Raw genomic sequence first — 20,832 nt, 5'->3', positions numbered from 1 at the left:
TAACTTCCCTGAAAATTTCCCTTTCTTCAAGAAGCTGCCCGTAACAACCTGACTAATATACATATTTTTTTTCCATTCAGACATTGGCATGGATTCCAGTGGTGTGCCCCTTGGAGATTCTGGTTATTCTCTGGTTCAAACTATTGATTACTTCTATCCATCTGTTTAAGACCCCTACATAGCTGTAAGTGTTCAACATTGTACAAAAATGCTTACCTGCATTTAGTAACCTGGTGGCAGATTGTATACTCGAACTTCAACATCACAGTGCTCTGCTGTCACTTCAGTCGACTGTACAAAAAATACTAAGTGTTATTTTTTTGCAGAAAGTTATGTGTCTGTAGTTTTAATACCAGGCGATAAAACGAAACAAAGCAGCATTAAATATATATTCTTGTAGCTGTAAGAGTATCACCAAACTTTTTCTATAATCTGAGTTTCTAAGTGCTAAGTTTGTTCACTTATTGGCTAGTCTGGATAACAGGTCACTTACTGAGCAGTCTTATTGGGCTCAAAACCACACTATAATTATACTTTCTATAAGCGTGTAAATAAATCTGATTGTAACGATGTGTCAATACGATAGCAGCGTTTGTTACCTTACGTCGGCGGTTGTTCTAGAGCCAGCCAGCAGCGCGCGCTCAGCGATAGCACTGCCGCTACTGCGTTGACACATCTTCGTTGTTACACAATAATGAATCAAATAGGTGACAGGCCTCATGTTGGTGTCCTTTGCTGGCACCATGTGTACAGGATGTTTTCTTATTCATTGTTTTTGTTTGTTGCAGGGCAAGATAGCGTGTGCCAATGTGCTGTCTGATCTTTATGCACTTGGCATGACCCGCTGCGATAACGTGCTGATGGTAATGGCTGTCAGCACTAAGCTCACTGAAAAGCAGAGGGACATTGTCGTGCCTCTTCTCATCAGGGGGAGTCAAGGTAGGATCGGCCCCTGCTGCAGTAAAGCCTAAGATGTTTGCATCAATGTTTTGAGGTGTGTGTAGGCCATGGCTGCCTATCAGAGCTAATGTGAGTGTGAGGGCACTAGTTGTGTGAGCTCTCAAAATTTGAATGCAGTCTCAGATTTCTTTTTCAAGTTCGTGCGCTTAGCATGGTGAAGAGATAACTTGAGAGAAGATCTACAAGAGATGTCCATGTCAGACAGCAGCTGTTCAAGTGTTTCAGCTTTTAACTCTTTTCACTGCCTGAGTTCATGCCCCAGTACTGAAGTGATAAGCATGGTGTAAATAGCTTAAATGGCATTTGTTTCTCCACAGGACTTGGCTGAACAAGCAGGCACAAGGGTCACAGGAGGGCAGACTATGCTCAATCCTTGGCCTATGATTGGTGGTGTGGCATCATCAGTCTGCAGAGTCTGAAATCATCTCGTGAGTGCAGTAATCGTTTCTCTTTTTTTTCTTTTTCCAATGAATTAAGTTTTCCATGCTATTTTTGTCTGTGTTAGCATTTATGAAATGCAAAATGTGAGCATTTGAGGCTCTGTCTGTTGGGTACTATGATGAATTTTTCCAGCATGAGCGTCGTTTTCAAAGTTCAGATAAACCTTACTTAATACCCAAATAATCACCACACTGATGATGTAGTTTGCCCGTGGAAATACCTGACTGTACAGCCAAAGCTCATAATTTGAATTTCTGGATAATTCGAACTGTACGACTGGGTCTGGCCATGCTCCACTGGGTCTGTGTGAAACAAAGCCCATTAATTTGTTAATCCGAACAACCACCACCGTGCCTGGAGGGCGGGTGACGCGGTGAACCAAGAAACATTCCCACTAGGCTTCACCACCTCTTTGGAGAAGTGGGCAGGGTTAAAATGGCGTGAGAGGCTGGGTAAACGGGGGAGGGGTTTCTCTCTGTGCTAGTGGTAGCAACTAACTGCATGACCTCTGAGCCGGCTTGCTTGTATGTGTTGGTCTCGAATGCTTCAGTAGCTTGCTGTGTTGGGTTTTGCTGTTGAGAAATCGATCACATGGCCAGCGACGAGATGCTTACAGTGAATCAGACATGTCGCAGTGTCTCCAGCACTCCAAATCCGAAACCATGCGGTCGTGCGCGAAACGACGACGTGTGCCAAACGAATGAGTTGGAGCTTGGCTGATGTTTGCTGTGTGTATTTGTCTCGGTTTTTCAGTGCCCTTTGCATGTGATTGGTTGCGGCCGGAGCAGTCAACCTACACGGTGTACCGCATTTAGAATTGTCTTCCGTTTGCAGTAATTACTGTGCCAAAATGCTTGAAGAGAAGGTTGGAACCATGCATGAAGTCAATGCCAGAGCATTATCGAAGCAGGATATCACAAAAAAGCACTCTCATTGGTTTGGCAGTGTGCGCCTTGAGCCTGGGGAGGCTGCAAAATCGGGCAATATACGTGTGGTCGCTCGGTTTACCTTTGCTTGTCGACTTCAATGCTTACGCAACCTCGCGACTCACAAGTGTGAATTTGCAAGTCACAGAGGTTGCACTATATGGTTTGGTCAAAAAGCGCCAGACGTGAGACGGTAGTTCTTTTGACCATGCTCAGTGGTGGTTGTATGCCTTTTGCAACTTCAGTGGGGCCCTCCGCTGCGGTAGTTTGGATGCACTGAATGCTACGCGCCTCTTCAGTTTTGAAGGTGAAAAAAGGCCTTCAGATAAAAGGTAGGAGGTGATGAAGGAATACTTTCGGACAATGAAATGGCTAATCTCGCTACCCGACTGCTTCCCAAATGCATATTCTGTTCACTTTTGTTTGTTCGAACTTCAGTCAATTTGAACTGTCGTCGTCCCCATTGAGTTCTTATTAACGAGCTTTCACTGTACTGTACAATTCACTTTTGCACAAGTTCAAACCATGTCTTATTGGAATTGTCGTCATTATATCAAGTGCTATCCCGCACCCACCAAAGATGTTCTGATACTATTTTGCACTCCACTAAGTCAACGCTGATGCTTTTTGCAAGTAGAGTACTTGTAGCAAAGGCCCAGCAGGTCAGTCGCATAGACAGTGAAATTTTGAAAATGGCAATATAATGTAAACAGAAAAAGAATTGCAGCAAAAACCTTTGAACATATGCCTTCCCCCAGAGCAAAGAATGACAGCAATAGTAATGCTATGCCTGTCTCAACGTTATCCTTTTAGAAGGTTTGCTACAGAAGTAGTCACTGCGTCATTAAAGGCAAGCTATTTCAGAACAACAGGAAAGGCCCTAGACAAAAACTGGAATGTTCATCAGCCTGGCCATTTAACCTAATTGCTAAATGTTATGCTCCCTTTACAGGCCAGACAATGCACAGCCTGGAGACGTGCTGGTACTGACCAAGCCCCTTTGCACCCAGGTGGCAGTGAACGCTCACCAGTGGCTGGAGAAGCCGGAGCGCCATGCTTAGCTGGGCAAGGCTGGCATCAGTGAAGAAGATGTACGCAGGGTCTACCTCCATGCAATAGACTCCATGGCACGTCTCAATCTCAATGGTTGGTGCTGATTTGTTCGTGTCTGCAGTTTTTTTTTAGTTGCCTATTTGCTTATGTGCTTATTTACGGCAGTCTCTGCAATGCCTTCCTGAGGTATTGTAGAGGTGAAACATGTGCACTCACAGAAAGAGAGTGGACAGATACCAAAGTGCATACAAACTGTGAGCAATGCTTTAAGAAGGTGACAACAAAATAGTTGATAATTGAAGTACAGCGCAGTGGTCAGGGCAACAATAATAAATTCGTGTCCCATGATGAAGACAGCTTCCACTACAGTAATCGTAACATAAATAATGAGATGGGATATGATAGAGCATTGAAAACGAAAAGTGCAGGACATTAGTGCAAACAAATAAAAAGAAGCTCCAAGAATTTGATCACGCACTTTAGGAGATGTTGCTGCACATGGTAGATTCTGCAAAATATGCGTGAGCAAAGGACTTCATGACATGTAAATGCACAAAGAAATTGGGGAGTTCATTTGGAGAAAAAGAAGGGACGGGCAAGCAGGGAGAAGGATTAAAAAGGCAGAAGTGAAGAAGATAAGTTGTGAGAAGATGAACGCAAGAAGAGTGATGCTGTCGCAGCTAGGCAAGAGGTGGGAGAAAAGGAAAGTCGTCTTGTTGAAATATTGGTTAAGGGCCTGAGGCTTCCCCCACCATCAGTTGTTTGTTTTCTGTTGTAAAGCATCCAATCCTTGTGGCTGTCTCTTTACTACCACAGCCGTTCAGTCCAGTGTTATGCCAACAAATAAGGAAAAGAAAAAAGAAAATATTTAAAGTCGTGTCTGGATAGTACAAACAAGGATACAGGTTAGATTAGATTGGAAAACACTAACCTTGAGAAGGTGGTGGGGCTGGGAAGTACTGTATTTTGCCGATCTGGTTTTTGCTTCCTTGTTTATTACATGGAAATATCTTAGCTTGTTAGCAGCCCATGGGAAGGGGGACAGTGATAACCTGGCGACCAACATTAAAGACTGCAGTAATTGAGTTACTACCACCTTACAGGGTATGCTGGTAGTATCTGTGCAGTCACACATTTTGCAAGTGCAAGTATGTGTGTTCCACTTACTAGTACTTCACTGTCTGCATGCAAGAAGGCTACCACAAAATTGCAGACTTTTGACGAGGAAAACTTTTCATTTTGATCAAAGCAGGTCTTTATCAGACCAGCTACATTTCTTTCCTTTTATATCATGAAATGAGAGGCATTGTACGACTATTCATCAGTTGTGTATTTTGTGACCAAGTAGGCATTGACTTTCACTTCGCTCCTGCTTGTGCAGAAACTGTGTTAAAACAAATTTTTTGCCTTTGTTGTTCCAGGAGCTCGGCTGATGCACAAGCATGGCTGCCACGGTGCTACAGGCGTGACAGGCTTCGGTCTGCTCGGCCACACCCAGAACTTGGTGCAGATGCAGCAGCGCTCAGTGCGGTTTGTGATCCACACGCTGCCCATCAGAGCCAATTTCCTGCCCTGCTGGCCGCCACGGGCACCTCCTTCAAACTAACGCACGGGCATTCGGCCGAGACCTCTGTTGAGCCACTGACTGACAATCAGTCGAATTTTTTTTTCTCTATTGTAGGATTTCCTTCTCATGTCTTTCACAGCTTCTTGAAAATAGATACAACACAATTTTTCAAACTTTCACCGTCAGGAAGTGCTAAAATGTATGCAGAGTTTAGAGTTACATGAAAGTGATGGTGTTCCTGTCGGAAATCCCCAGTTGTTCCTTGGAAAGATATGTTGTCTCCTTTTGGGTGAAACTCTTTTCAGATTTTTTTAATGTAATTCAGATGCTTTGCTCTGAGTAGTACCAGGAGAAAAGTAAACAAAATTGACAGGACAATCATGAAACCTGATGCGAGAACGCTGTAATAGCAGTTGGATTTTCGCTCAGTGATTACTTTGATGCTTTTACTTTAATGAATGCTTTTACTTAAAGCCGAGTGCAACAGAATTTTTCTAGAGGGTGTCTATGTTGGCGGCCCCCTAGCTAGTGGGGCATGGTGAGGCTGTGGCCGGTTGGGGATGCTTCTGGAGGGCAGCTGACTTTCCCACTGTCTCTTTGGATTTGATTTTACTGTTGCTCTTTTTGCTCTGCTGCTGCATGGGCTTCTGGTGTGTGGAGGCAGGCAACGGGTTGGTGATGGATGCGTGGTTCTTGTGGAGGGTGGAGTAGGGAGGTCTCTGGCACTTGTCGAGGCTTCACATAGAGAAAATTTCTTGTCTTCACACAGATAACGCTGCCCTTAGTACAACTGTAGCCAAAAATTTTTTTTTACTTAGCAATGCGAACTTCCTGGAAACGGCAATAAATGGCAACAGCGACATGGCGTGTGTCCTTTCCACACGCTCTTTGATAAATCAGAGCATAGCGACGGATTCATCGCATGACTTAGTATCTTGGATCACCCACCGGACACCCAAGATGCAATGAACAAGTTAAAGCATCATTTGGGGTGTTTTCTCAAAATCTCTTGCCAATATATTAGCATATGGAATTTGTTTATTGATTTTATTTATTTATTTATTTCAGTACCTCCAAGGCCTCTGGGGGCATTAGTGGAGAGGAGTGCATGAAAAATATATAATCATAACACAGGAATTGCAGCAATTTTGCGGCAATACAGGAATTGTGGTAAAACAGCAGCAATTTCATTTCAAGTTTATTTCATAGGTTGCACTCGTAAAATTTATGGCGTTAGTGAGTTACAAGTTTCCTGTTTTCCTTTCTCATGTGGACTGCTGATGTGCCTTCCAAAGGAGAATGCCGAAGGATCGTGCAAAGAAATTGAGCAGCAGGAGGGATACCCAGCGTGGATCATAGAGGATGTTGTTGAAGGGGAGCGGGTAGCAAGGCTGACGGACTCTCTACGCGTGCTCGAAGTGCCTTCAGCCGACAAGGAGTCCTAGCTTTGGTAACACAGGCTTGTGAATAGGGGACAGGGAAAGAATTGGTTGTGAGGAAGGTTTCCAGCCTTGCAAGGAGTTTTGAAAGAGTGAGCTGTGATGTTTTTACTGATGGGGTACCTTATGGCTGTCATATGCAACTACGAATGCCACATACACGAGTGGCGACAGCTTTGGTCTTATGCTGCATGCCACTGACATGAACATTAGCTAAATGGACTCCAAACAAACATTTTGTGTTGTGTTAGTGATATTTTATGCGCTTTATGAGCACACCAATATTTTTGTTAGTCATGAAAGATAGTCTTCTACAAGCATTCGTTATGTAAAATATTTTCCCCTTTTATCATATAGTAGTGGTTTTGATGGTTTGTTCAGTTAAGAGACTGGCTGTTCCTTGAAGAGACCTTCATGAATCTGTGCTGACTGAATATTACGGTGGTGTGGAGGATGGTTTGTCTCCCGTGGGCATCTCTCACAGCCTCTCATTGCTAAGCCTCAGCCATTTGCCATGCATTGGGAATAAAAATATTTTGCAAAAATTCTGGCTCTTGTCTTTGCTGAGAGTGTGTGTGGGCACACTGAAGCTTTACCCATCAGTATCATTAAGAGCAGACATTACTTAGCACCATTAGATACAGGTTGCTTCATCCAATTTTATGTGAAACGACTTTTGAATTGAATTTTTGTGAAGACCTAATTTGCTCGTTTTGTCACGACTCATATAAACAGCACATTGCAAGAAATTGCTCCCCTGAATAATGTGGTTAAAAAGAGCGCTAAGGAGCTTGTCACTTATCCTTTCCAAAATTTATTCCTCAGGACTTTACCTGATTTTGTGAAATATTAAGCTTGAGGAAAATTACTTTTTTACAGCATCTCATTTCGGAACATGAACATTGTGCTTGGTCCAGTGTCTACTTTGGGTTCTGCACATGTCAACAGTGCATATAGCGCTCCTGCACATTACTGCGTGGTGGACGTAAATGTTAGGCAATGCAGCATGCTGTAACAAAACAGATTCAAACCAAACTGCACATGATGCTGCCATCAGTGAGAGTAACAATGGGAACTTCGGTTGCAAGTGCATTAAACACTTGAAGGTTCCCATATCTGATCATGGGCTTTGGTTGCTGTAGCATGTGGCGTTGTCTTTAGCGCTGTCTTGTTGCCACTGCACGCCCCAAGTGATTGTGACGAAGCTAGCGCAAGGCGCCGGCTACGTGCAAGGAGTGGTCGCGTGATCATAGGTGAAGTCCATGGCTCTGTTTAACAGCTAGCACTTTCAAACGTTTTGGACGCGGCGTGGCCTTCCTTCCGTTTGCCCCATGGCATGCTGCAGCAATGAGCTCCCGAGACTCTTCGATGCCTGCTGCTTGTACTTTGATGCAGGTGTCACAGTGCATGGCTATCAGGAAACCTCTTTCTTCCTTTCTTCTTTCACTCCCTCCTTTATCCCTTCTCTGAAGGTGTGGTTCAGGTGTCTGCCAATATGTGAGACAGATACTGCACCATTTCTTTTCCCCAAAAACCAATTTCATTTTCATAGTGGTTAGGGGTGTTCCGCTGCTAAGCTTTAGGATGGGGGATGAAAAGAAAATTTTGTTTTTTGAAAGGATAGCGTACCAGTACCATCTCGGTGAACACCTCAACCCTGTGGTGAACACCTCAACCCTGCCGTGGGGAACGGCAGAAAGTATATAAAGAGTGAAAGAAGGAAGAGAGAGGTGCCGTAGCAGAGGCTGCCTGATAATTCAGACCTGGCGGGGTACTTTAATGTGCACTATAAATTGCCACTTGTTATACGGGACATGAACGTTTGAGTGCAGTGAGGCCGTGCAGGGGCTCAAGGACCTGTGTGTCCTAAATGTTTTGTAGCGGGAGCTACACTAGGCTACCAGTCGAGCATTTCGTGGTACACGCGAGGGGAAAGTTGTGCGTATGCGCCGATACCATGTTACATGGGAGAGGCCAATTGTGCTCATGCGCCGTTACCATGGCAACCGTGAAGGAGTGAGTGGCTTCATCGCTGCTCTCCCTCCTTTATTCCTTCCCTTATGGCTCGGTTCAGGACCACGTACCATCGGCAAGGACCGTATGCCTTGCTATGTGTAACAAAATTTTCTTTGCTACAAATCATTACATTTTGACTTAATAATTCTTTTTGATCCCCACATTATTATTATTAGTATTATTATTTATTTATTTCGAAATCAAAACTCTTGTCCTTTCTCTGCTCATGAGGTAGAATCCACCGGTGTTGCATTGCCGCGTGTTTTTCGTTTTTAATAACTGAGTGCAGGCGAACAGCCACCCGATTCTTGGCCGATCCCCCAGTGTGGGCATGTGCTATACTTTGATAGGCTAACAACAATGACATATAAACTCGTATGACATCATAATCATCATCATCAACATTTTCATACACACGTAGAACGGCTGCTGCCAAGAACGCTCGCACGTTGTGTCACGGCAGCTGGCGGATTGCGGCCGCTACGCCTATCGCTTGTTCTCTGGATGGTCCTGTGCTCAAGCCTTCCTGGCTGCGCTAAGGCCCTGTCACGACCGGCGCCGGGTGGCCAGCCTTGCGTTATTTTGCTCTTAAAGAAGCTTGAGTTCAACGAGGGATCTTTGTTTTGCCTAAGGTGAGTAATTTTTGCTCCGCGACAGCGGCGCCCTTTATCGCGAATGCCTATTTAGCCTTGCGTGGAAGACTGCTCGCGCCAGCTGCAATGACCGCACAGTTTTCTTTAAAATATGCCACCAGAAAACGTGAGGCCAGTAGGACTTCGAGATGCATTGCAGCGTCCCGACAGCGTTCGTCTTCTGTTAGACACGCAGCACGTTTGTGGCTCCCGTTTCCCACTTACGTGCAGCGTTCCGAGCATGTCGCTCTGCCTCGGCTGCATCTATGACCCTTCCACAACGAGTCTTATGTGCCACTTCGCCTGTGGTAGCTCTATCATTACTGCTGCGGTTGGTACTGCACAGGAACGCAGAACGCTGCGTCGTCCAGTCACAGCAGGTTATCTTGGGACGCGTTTGTACCCGGTGTGGTGGCTCAGTGGTTAGAGCGCTCGGCTACTGATCCGGAGTTCCCGTGTTCGAACCAGACCGTGGCGGCTGCGTTTTTATGGAGGAAAAACGCTAAGGCGCCCGTGTGCTGTGCGATGTCAGTGCACTTTAAAGATCCCCAGGTGGTCGAAATTATTCCGGAGCCCTCCACTACGGCACCTCTTATTTCACTCCCTCCTTTATCCCTTCCCTCAGTTCAGGTGTCCGCCGATATATGAGACAGATACTGCGCCATTTCTTTTCCCCAAAATACCAATTATCATTATGGGACGCATTTGTCGTTGTTTATAGCCCTTTTTGTGACTTCTTTTGTTGCCCCGAGTGATTACGACCAAGCTAGCGCGAGTCGCCGGCTATGGGCAAGGAGTGGTCGCGTGATCGTCGGTTAGGTCCATGACTCTTCGCTTTAAAAGCTAGAGCTTTAACCCTTTGTGGGTTCACCTATAATTTCCGTAACATAGAGAAAAAAACTACACATTTTTCGGGTCTAGGCATCTTCAGAAATGATATGGAAGAAATTTCAGAACAATAGCAGCAATAGTTTAATGAAAAAAAGTGGGACGCATGTGTCCCATTGGCACATGTCCTTTTGAAAAAGTGGGACAACACTGTCCCATTGACTCACGCGAGCACCAAGCTGTGGTTAGTTCTGTCATTGTTGGTGGAAGGGGCCGAAGCAGGTTGCACACAGGGGTACATTACACACACCACACACAAACTTCGTGCGCGTTTCACTCCCGGAGGTGGAACACCACCTACATCTACGCCTGTTTGGCACTTTCCGTGGGTTGTGACCAGTACCTGCAAACCTTACTTCGTCTGCAATTCCGACCATTTTTTGGCCGCTCTTAGTGCCACCTTTGTTCTTGCGGAACGGCCCAACAGACCTGTAGTGTCGGAATGTTTGCCCGTTGATCAGCTGCCGTCCCAGAACGAGCCGAAACCACATGTAGCTCATGTCGCTGTTGCCACTATGCTGAATGAAGCTGTTTACAACTGATGAGTCAAAAAGAAAATAAAATATGCGATACCACGACTTTTTCGATCGCCTGTCAGCCGCATAGGAGTTTCTTTTCTGGTCGAACTTGTCTACGGCTCCCATCCAACGGTTGTAGTCAGCGACCGCTTTGGGGCAGACCACACCCACTGATGAACCATTAGAAAGTTTTCTCTGGACTTCTTCAGTTTCGTTTGGGTCGTGAAAATTAGATAGGACAGGAACGTTCTTTGAATCATGCCATTGGTATGCTGAGACATTGCCTTTGCTGCGCCACAGGTACTCTCCCTTCTGAATCTTGTTGTTTTTCTTTAGATCGTCAGGAAGGTCCTTCCTGTTGATACGGACGGTACCCGCGGCCAAGATACCCTTCTGGGCAAGCGTTTGCATGAGCGGTGTAGACGTGAAATAGTTATCGAAGTAGAGCTGTGTGCTAGGCTCTACGCTTTCAGAAAGGGAAAGGACGACATACTCGCCTAAGCTTTGGCCTGCGGGCCGCTGCTCATTTTTTCCCTCGTTTACCTGGAACTGGAGCAGGTAACCAGTCTGTGCGCCTGCCCTGCACAACACTTTGTACCCACGTTTGATTGGTTTCAAAGGAAGGTACTGCTTCATGCTTGACCTTCCTTTGAAAGCGATCATGCTTTCATCAATTGATTGATGACAGGAAGGAGTGTATTCTTCTTGAAACTTTTGGTTCAGCTTTGTAATAAGAGGGCGCACCTTGGCCAGACGGTCATATCTCTCTTCTCCTCTCTTTTTTTCTTTCGTTGTGTCATTCACACGAAGCGAGTTCATAATTTGCTGAAATCGTTTGAAGGACATCAGCTTTGAAATTTCTTCACAATGAAAGAGAGGGTCACGGCTCCAATACTGATACAGGTGGTGCCTTGGGCACACGCTCATCAACAGCAGTACACCAAAATACGCTCGTAACTCTTCCTTTGTCAAACTTTGCCACTTCCTTGGGTACTTCTTTGCACCGAAGAGGTTGGTCTGCTCAACTATGAATTCAATCATCTCATCATCAAAATAGAGCGTGAATGCATCAACTGCGCGTGCTGGCGCCTTTTGGGAGGTTGAATCCCATGTCTTTGGGCTTTGAACTGTACTTAGCGGTTCATTTGTAGTCCATGCACTGCCGACCTCCTCCTCTTCTGGCGCACTCTCTCCACCTTGATCCAGCAGGAGCGCATTCCGTTTCCTCCTGAAACCTTTTTTTGAAGGAGTAGACCGCCGTTGGCGCTTGCTCTTTGATGGACCAGCTTCGATTTCGTCGTCTTCAAAGCTCAAATCCGACGGCGCTAGCTCAGGGACAAAGTCGTCCTCGCTGCTTTGGGCCTCGTCTTCACTAGTCTCAGACTCGTCAGGCAAACTGAAGTAGAGCGCCAGCGCTTCATCCCGCGTAAGCGAGCCCCCTGCGAATTCGTAAACGAAACGAAACTTAGAATTATCAACATCGACAGCTTACTTTGTTAGTCGTAGCATACTTTCAGCATACTGTGTGCAAAAATTATGCCCCCTGGAGCGCACCCTTCACGTTCTCTTAGTGTTTTCGATCGCGTCAATCCGGCTCTGGCGCCCATAGAGACCTCTTTTTCGGGCACTCTGCGATTCTGACTACCTAATAAATCGTTTAGGGCATGCACCAAGTATTTCCCTTGAAGGACAGAAAAGGAAAAACTTACCATTCATCTCGAAATCTTTTTGGGCGCGAACAAGCGGGAGCAATTTTTACCGGCACGAATCTGCCACAAAGGAAAAAGTTCAGCTGTGAATGCTGGTGGTGCCATCTACAGGAAATCCTAAAACTTAGTCGCACAAGCGTTGTCAAAGACTCGAGATAGATGGCGCGACAAGACTGTTGCCCATAGGGAGCCTACATGTCGCGCCCCCTCCGGCAGGCGGCATGTATGTAGGCTCCCTAGTTGCCCAGAAATTCACCCGCTGCCGCGTACGGGGGTTTTTCGTGAGAGTAAAAAGCGGGACCCATGTGTCCCGTTATCCCATAAAGGGTTAAAAGGTACTGGACGCGGGCGGCCTCCCGTCCGTTTACCCTGCGGTGTGCTCTAGCAACGTGCTCCCAAACGAGCTGTCCAGAGATTTTCTTCGATGCTGTTGCCTGTACTTTGATGCTGGTGCAGCTGCGCACGTGATATCAAAACCCATCTGCTGCTGTGGCTTATTGGTTATGAAGAAAACTATTAAACCTTACGCCCCTGATCCGGGGCAGGGATAGTGCACTGACATCGCCTTAGCGTTTCGCCTCCATCGAAACGCTTAGGCGCCCGTGAGCTTTGCGATGTCAGTGCACGTTTAAGATCCCCAGGTGGTCGAAATTATACCGCAGCCTTCCACTACTGCACCTCTTTCTTCCTTTCTTCTTTCACTCTCTCCTTTATCTCTTCCCTTAGGGCGCAGTTCAGGTGTCCACCGGTATGTGAGACGTATACTGCGCCATTTCCTTTCCCCAAAAGCAATTTTCATTTTCATAGTGGTTACAGTGTGCCGCTGCTGAGTTCTAGGACGCGGGATGGAAAGAAAGAAAAATTGCGGGGGGAAGGAAAGGTAGGTTAAATCTCTGACATATCGGTGAACACCTCAACCCTGCAATGGGGAAAGGGAGAAAGTAGAGAGTGAAAGAAGAGAGAGAGGTGCCTTAGCAGAGGGCTCCTGATAATTCAGACCTCGCGGGGTACTTTAACGTGCAGTATAAATTGCCACTTGTAATACTGACATTGGCAAAACGTATATATGGAGAACAACCTATGCTTGCAGTGCTCAGAACATGTGTCAGTCAGGCATCGATAAAGGAGTGAGTGAAACAAGTAACTGAGAAAAAGGTGGCGTAGCGGAGGGCTCCGCCAGCAAGCTCGGCAAGCCGTGGCATGTCTTTTTATCTTTCTTCATTCAATTTCACATTCCTGCCTACGCACGCCCATGCGGCTCCATACTGCGTCTTTCCTTTCCTCCTTGTCCTCCTCGCAATTCCAGCTAGGGCTGCTGCTAAGTCCTGCACAGCAATACGAGAAAGTTACTGTGCACTTTCCTCAAAATACGCAGCCGTGCGCACGTGCCCGCATTCGAATGCCGCGTTAATGAGGTGTGTGGTAGTCCACGTCGGATATTGCGAAAGGTGTGTGCTGTGGGGTGCTCGGATATTCGCCATGCCGGCAGAAGTGAATATTTACATTCCGACGGGAAAGTCGAAAGCATCGTGATATCGAGCTGAACAAGAACACACCGTTAGCGGTGGCGAAGACGGAACTACTGAACTACTTCGACCGATATGCCGGCGCGTTGGTCGACCACGCGGCCATATCTATCGGAAGAAAGAGAGTGTTGAAAGAATTCGTATGCCGGGGGTGGGGGAGGGGCAGTCGGCTTCCGCTGAAACCCGTAAGCATAGCTCTACAATTTTATTTATTGGAATGTACGTTGGCATGGCCCACCCTTCCAGGTGGCAGTTATTGGTTGATCGCGGGAGGTTGTTCAGCCAATGAACGCTGCGGCCTATTGCTGCAGTGCCGCGTGTCTGCCACAACGTTGTCAGCGCTAATTATTGCAGTCCACATCTCTCTAACCACCGCCGCGTACCTCAAAGCGCGAATGAGGTGTCCACTGACCCATAGAGCCAGCTATGCGCCTTTCCTTTCCTCAAAATCAACGTAGACTTCGATGTCAGTGGCAACGCTAATGAACAGCTTTGTATATCCTGGATTAGCTAAGCAAATCCTCGGCCAAATTTTTTGTGCTGCAAAGAGTGTGAACAAATGCTAATCTGAGCCTTCATGAATCCTTGCCCTTTTGAAACTATAGCAATGGAAGCAGCGCCAGGCAGGAGAAGTAGTCGAACCGCAAGGCTTGTTAGAATTTAGCGGCGCCCTGCTCGATGACAAGATCTCCGGTTCGTTGCTCGGGCTCATGCCAATGCAGACGAAAGTGGGAAAATGGTCTCAAGCTATGATTTCGGCGCTCACTGACTATGCGCTACGTAGCTGTTGTTCCGAACCACTCCATTGCGATGAAGAGCCGTAATCAACTAAGTCCTTGCGATTCTCAACGCGCTCGTCCTTCATCGGAAGGACGGTGCTGGCCCATAATAGACCTATTGCCCCTTGACGTATTTCTGGCCTACAAGCTTTTCATTCATCCGAAGCTTTCCGCGGCGGTGTGGCGCCGTTGTCGGCCCTGGGCAACCATTGGCGAGTGGGGCTGCTCGTGTTTTCAATTCATTCTAAGCATACCGATGCGATGCCGAGGTGCCCATGTGTTCGTTATTCACCCAAAGCACTTCGCTGCGGTGCAGGCCCGTAATCGACCTAGGCATGATGTTGCCCTGTACGGTAATCTTTCATTGAAAGCACTCCGCTAAGGTGCCGGCCTGTAATCGACCTATACCACCTAAACATGCTGCCTCGCGTGTTCGTCATCCTTCGGAAGCGTTCCGCTACGGTGCCTTGCTTAGGCCACCTGGACATAGCAGTGCCCCACGTGGCAGTCGTTCATCCGAAGCACTACGCTCCGATGCCGTTTCGCAGTCTACGTAGGCCTTAGACCTTGGTAGGTCACCTCCCTGATCGATGGACACTACTTGGAAGAAAAGAACCCTCATCCGACGCGCCGATTGCCCAACTTTCTGGTGCAAGAATCCCGATACCCTCTGGTTTTTGCAGAAGTCATATAGGGCGTTTTGCGAGATGTTCGTTGTTCGTCAATTGGCTAGACCCCTCTGCGATTCCGAACAAGACTAGAAGGATGCGGTGCTTAATGTGTCAGTATGTGGTATCGGTGTGTTAACCATATAATAATCGGTCTTTGAGGAAAGGAAATGGCGCAGTATGTCTCATATATCGTTCGCTACCTGAACCGCGCCGTAAGGGAAGGGATAAAGGAGGGAGTGAAATAAGAAAACAGGAAAGAGGTGCCGTAGTGGAGGGCTCCGGAATAATTTCGACCACCTGGGGATCTTGAACGTGCACTGACATCGCACAGCACATGGGCGCGTTAGCGTTTTTCCTCTATAAAAACGCAGCCGCCGCCACCTGGGGATCTTTAACGTGCACTGACATCGCACAGCACACGGGCGCGTTAGCGTTTTTCCTCCATAAAAACGCAGCGGCGGCAGTGCACGTTAAAGATCCCCAGGTGGTCGAAATTATTCCGGAGCCCTCCACTACGGCACCTCTTCTTCCTTTCTTCTTTCACTCCCTCCTTTATCCCTTCCCTTACGGCGCGGTTCAGGTGTCCAACGATATATGAGGCAGATACTGCGCCATTTCCTTTCCCCCCAAAACCAATTATTATTATTATTTTTAACGTGCACTGACATCGCACAGCAGACGGGCGCCTTAGCGTTTTGCCTCCACAAAAACGCAGCCGCCGCGGTCGGGTTCGAACCCAGGAACTCCGGATCAGTAGCCGAGTGCGCTAACCACTGAGCCACAGCGGCGGGTGTGTGTTAACTGCAATCACAGTTTTTATGCAAGAATGAAGTCGTGGTGCCCAACATCAGGGATGCTGTCACTCATGCCCATAATGCAGCTGCTGTATTCAGCCCTAATTACTTATGCAAAGCCTCTTCGCAGCTCGCACCAAAGGCCAAGACAGCGAGGAGCTTCAGGTCCACCCGTCCGTCTTCTGGTGTGACCGCTCAAGCAGAAGACATAGTTGAACTCAACTCAGAAGCCAGTCGGCGAGTTTGAAATGGCACAATAGTCACCTGCCACTATGGAGCCTCCTGCAAAGCCGTTTCTTCCGGGGCCGATGGCACCGACGACCGCGTTTTGCGCTCGCGACCGGGAGGACAACTGCCGGGAGATGGCGCTGCGCGTCCATTGTCTGGACTCCGGCTGGGGCACGCCGACAGCGTCTCAGCTTCGGCGGCTTCTCGGTCTGCAGTGCGCCGTGGGCCAAGTGGTGGCCGGAGACTGTGGCGAGGTCGCAGTCTACGAGAGCCCCACTTGGACGGCAAACGTGACGCTGCAACTGGAGCGGTCACCCAGGGACTCGTTCATGCATATCGTACTTAAGTGGTGAGTGCGCGACAAGTACTTCTGGCTTTCCCCTTAGCCAGTCTTCGGTCGGCCTCAACAATCATATTGTTAGGCCTCTACTGTCGCGTAAGTTGAGAAACTCCTCATATGCGCTGACATGGGTCCAAAAGTCGGAGGTTAGCAGATTTGTGCGCACTGGAACTAAGGTGACTGCAGTGCCATTTGAGCAATGCAGATGAATTGTGAAGCACTGCTCAGAATATGGTGATCGAGAGGAAGAGGTTGTAGAGCTTCATAAACAACTTACTGCGCAAATTATTATCGGCATCTCCGTCTATTCAGTCTCAGAAATTAGGGGGGGGGGCGTGTTTATGCAGACATTTCAATTCAAAATTTCTTGCCTGGTGCAATTAATGAACTATCGGTTTCTGCGGGCTCATAGCCGCCATATTGAGGTGGCTAGGGTGGTGAGAGTACCGCCATTTGTGTTCGAACATATGGCTTCTTAAGCTTGTACCAGCTCTTGGTTCCGCGCGTCAATTTTACATTCACTTCCGCAGGTGCGACCAATGCCAGAACGCCTCTAATAACGGCGCGGCTGCGGGCAAGTCCGGCCCGCCAGAATGGTGGCTCGCATCCGAGGAGCTCGAGGAGTTCTGCGACCCGTACAGCACCCAGATAGCCACGGAGCACAAGGACGTACCCGTAAACGCGTTCGCCCTCGGCTGCTTCCTCGGGTACAACACTTTTGTGGCGCACTTTGACAGCACCTACACCATGCCGCCTCCTCCATCGCCACTCTCGTCTGCCAAGTCTTCGTCCTCCCTCTCCGGCAAATCAATGTCTGTGAAGCGGGGAAAGAAGGGAAGAGCGGTCAAGTCTAGCTCCCCTTCAGATGGAACAAGCTCATCTGCGAAGACGCCTTGTCCCAACAGTGAGCTGACCTCATCTGAAGGCTTTAAGGTGAGATGATGTTCCTGTAGGGTGTTTTCTGACGGCGTCCGTCCAGAAGTTTGAGTTATGGCAGTGGTGGTTGCATGGTGGAAGGTCATGGGAATAAACTGCATTGCAGTCTGTGAGGACATAAAGTGTCGTATCCTAAAAGCAGCGTGTTTTTCTGCTGGGCAAATAGTTTCGATGATGCTGAGAGCCCCAGTCGCAAGAGGGATATGAGAAGGGTAGTCAGGACTTGTCAATGCATCATTTTTCTGGAAGGCAGTGGCAGCTCATAGGCACATTAAATCTAACCCTTTTTTTCTGGACAGGTTTTGGGTACGTGATGGCAAAGCAGAGCTTCGGGCCTTGTGGTCACGCACTTTGGCACATGGGCCCCTTATCCATTCATCTGGTTCCTTACATGTCTAGTTTGCTTGCTTGGCGCGCAGCCTAAATTGTTGTGGGGATTGAATTCTGTGGAGAGCGGATCCAGAAAGATTTAGAAACACTAGTGAGAGGTGAAGGGAGAGTGCTTTACACTGCGTGGATGATTTCAAACAACCAATTTTATGTACTCCTTCCTGTATCAATGACCTGCAATTCGTCGTCCAATTTTTCTTACGGTGCAGCGATTTGGGGTGACGCGGCTAGGTTGCATGACATCGCAAATGATGAGGAAATGTATCCTCAGTCTTAAAAGAGGACTCTGAAGGGGTTTGATATACTGTGCTTACAGTACATAAAGCTCTTCAAGGGCCTGGAACGTATTAGCCACGCTGCATGAATTGGCAAGTGCAAAACTGTACCAACATGGATAGGCATACTTAAAAAGTACGGCAGTTTCGCAGTCGGAGCGGAATAATTCGGTTTAGGCCCTTCTTCTGAATGCCTTCTCTTCCACCAGGTGATCAGTGCAATGCGCACTTTGAGCACTGTTCCAATGGGTTGTACCTGTACTTCGTGGATGTCCGCAAGCGTAGCTCCACGCTGTTCCGGCTGCTGGTGCGGTACTCGACCATCTGCCGCATCATTCTGCGCAAGACGTCGCCGACATCCACTATTGTCGACCTGCAGCTGTTGCACCCGCCGCTGCTTTACAAGGTGTGCGCTGGCAACAGCGCCACCAGCCAGTGCAACCGCGAGGGCGACTACCTGCCACAGGTGAGCAGCGCTATATCGTTAATTGCTTCCAATGGACTAAAAGAAAAAACCTGCCGACAAACACACTCCTGTACTCTTACGGTTTCCCCTTCCGCTACAGTTTCCTTTAGTCGTAGAGTTCTACATCACTGCGTAGAAGGGCAGCTGTGGGGCAACACGCAAAATTGCAGGACTGCAAGGAAAGCTGTATAGAAAACTGGACCACTGACTGCTGTGGTGAAGGGGATGTTAATGGGCGTAAAACGTATTTTAGGCGTCACCGGACTTCTGCTGCTTAAAAGAGCGCGGTGTAAAGCTTCACGACCACTACCAAGAGTGGACATACATCCTTTCGCTTCTGCGTCCTCTGCTCCTTGTGTACTTTCACTCTAACCGCCTAGCCTTTGTTTTCCAGTTACTGGTATCTGAATTTTTTTTTTCAACCATGTCCCGCTCCCCTTCTTTCTCGAGAGGCAGTAACAGACATCGGGGAATGGGAATCCACACAAAAATTCCAAAACGACTACGCCGGTATGCCAATAGTTTAATTTGACGGGGCAAGAGCCCATATATCCTTATCCCATTCACAGGGCATAGTGATAGTGTGGCAGTACAGTCGTGACCTCACTGTTTTTTGCTACACAAACATTGAAAGTTATGACAGTGGTGGCTCTAGAAGCTCCTTCTTAATACAGCCATTAGTGTAGATGATGGGCGCTGAACTTAGGTCAGTCATCATCATCAGCAGCAGCAGTAGTGTAACTGTGACAGCATAGGACAGAGGATTTTGCTCTTATCCCAAATTAACCCTGTCCTTTGCAGCTGCGATCACCTTATCTCTGCAAACTCCCTAATTTCATCCGCCCATATTAGTCTCTGCCTCGCACTGCTACACTTGCCTTCTCTTAGAATCCACTCTGTTACCTTAAGTGACCATCCGTCATCGTGCATTCGCATTACGTGCTCTGCCAATGGACTGCAATGCTATTCTTGATTTCTTGATTTCAACAAGAACATCAGTAACCTGAGTTTGTTCCTTGATCCATGAAATAATAATAAATTGATTCGTGTCAGCCTCAAAATAAGCCGCACTACAGCTTGCTCACCCACCACCTTTCCTGTCGCAGTTCGACCTGTCCGACACCACCCCGTGGGACCGGGCCGTCGAGTTCGGTGAAGGACCCTTCAAGTGCGGTGCCGACGTTCTGGGCAGAAGTCGCATGATGCGCCTGACGCTCAGTGGACCACGCCACTGGGCACCTCTCTGCAACCTGATCCTGCGCACGCGCAAAAACGCGCAGGTTTTTTACGCGCCGGTGCGCGAGCTGCATGCGCGCGAGTTCAAGGCAGTGGCCAGGCCCAGCGTGCAGGACTTCGGCGTCGTGTACGCCTTGCTCAGCGTCTGGTCCGAGAGCTTTCAGGTAGGGATTTAACTCATTGCGTGGATTTCTTGTAAGCTCTACCCCAAGAACAAAGGTCAAAAGCTGACGAATTAGAAATGTTCCAGGACGTAGGCGTGAAACCTTCGATCCTCTTGAACATTTCTTGTTCTTGTCACTTTCAAACTTCTCGTTTTCTGTAGAATAAGTTAAAAGACATACAAAACAGACAGTACAAGACACCCTTTGCGTGTCTCTATACGTTGGAATTGGATCAAGTACATCACATAATTTCCATGTACAGGACCTCCAAGATTAATGTCAAGTACGTTCTAAACGTAGCTGCCGCATGTGCTCAGTGGTTACGGTGCTCGGCTACTGACCCGGAGGACCCGGGTTCCAATTCCGGTCGCGGCTGCCACGCTTTAGTGGGGGCGAAACGCAAAAGCGCCCGTGCGGTGTGCGCTGTCGTTGGTCGTTAAAGATCCCCAGGTGGTCGGAATTACTCTGGAGTCGCCTACTTCAACGTCCCTGATAGGCTAAGTCGCTTCGGGACGTTCCCCCCACACCACACTATACCATTTTAAATGCAGAATCAATAAGGATTATCACGAGTGAATGCATATTGCTTCCAAAGTAAGGGTTACTCCGATGGGTCGGATCTACGCTATTGACGGATGAAGATGGCCTTCGTTCGGGGATTTGCTGCGTTGGCGGTTTTGGCATATCGCGCTGTGCCATGACCTGGCGTAAATATAAAACTGCGTCACTATTCAATGCGCGCATTTTTGCGGACCTACGGTGTCATTTTGGGTTTCAATAGGGAGCTTCCCGAAGCGAAGTAGAATTAAGCGGGCGTACGACTCGAACGGCGCTTGAAAACTGCACTGTCGAACGCGGACGAGCAACACCTGGATTAC

General features: G+C 47.9%; 1 protein-coding gene and 1 pseudogene across 1 annotated transcript; both read left to right on the top strand.

The window, feature by feature from the left end:
• Window positions 1-836: 836 nt before the first annotated feature.
• On the top strand, window positions 837-5,974 carry LOC144135278 (inactive selenide, water dikinase-like protein; annotated as a pseudogene).
• Window positions 5,975-16,227: 10,253 nt separating this feature from the next.
• On the top strand, window positions 16,228-19,966 carry LOC144135172 (uncharacterized). Its single transcript, XM_077667943.1, has 5 exons — window positions 16,228-16,496; window positions 17,018-17,420; window positions 17,723-17,729; window positions 18,298-18,554; window positions 19,661-19,966. Exons 1-5 carry the CDS (start codon window positions 16,228-16,230, stop codon window positions 19,964-19,966), a joined length of 1,242 nt encoding a protein of 413 aa, XP_077524069.1.
• Window positions 19,967-20,832: the final 866 nt, after the last annotated feature.

Source organism: Amblyomma americanum, chromosome 1 (assembly GCF_052857255.1).
Source record: "Amblyomma americanum isolate KBUSLIRL-KWMA chromosome 1, ASM5285725v1, whole genome shotgun sequence".
Taxonomy (NCBI): Eukaryota; Metazoa; Arthropoda; class Arachnida; order Ixodida; family Ixodidae; genus Amblyomma; species Amblyomma americanum.
Note: the sequence above shows the minus strand (reverse complement) of the source record. Positions and strands in the feature narration are given on the sequence as shown.

Coding starts and splice junctions, on each gene's coding strand:
- LOC144135172 (XM_077667943.1), top strand. CDS start 16,228: ATGGCACCGACGACCGCGTTTTGCGCTCGCGACCGGGAGGACAACTGC. Junction 16,497..17,017: donor ATGCATATCGTACTTAAGTG/GTGAGTGCGCGA, acceptor TCACTTCCGCAG/GTGCGACCAATGCCAGAACG. Junction 18,555..19,660: donor AGGGCGACTACCTGCCACAG/GTGAGCAGCGCT, acceptor TTCCTGTCGCAG/TTCGACCTGTCCGACACCAC.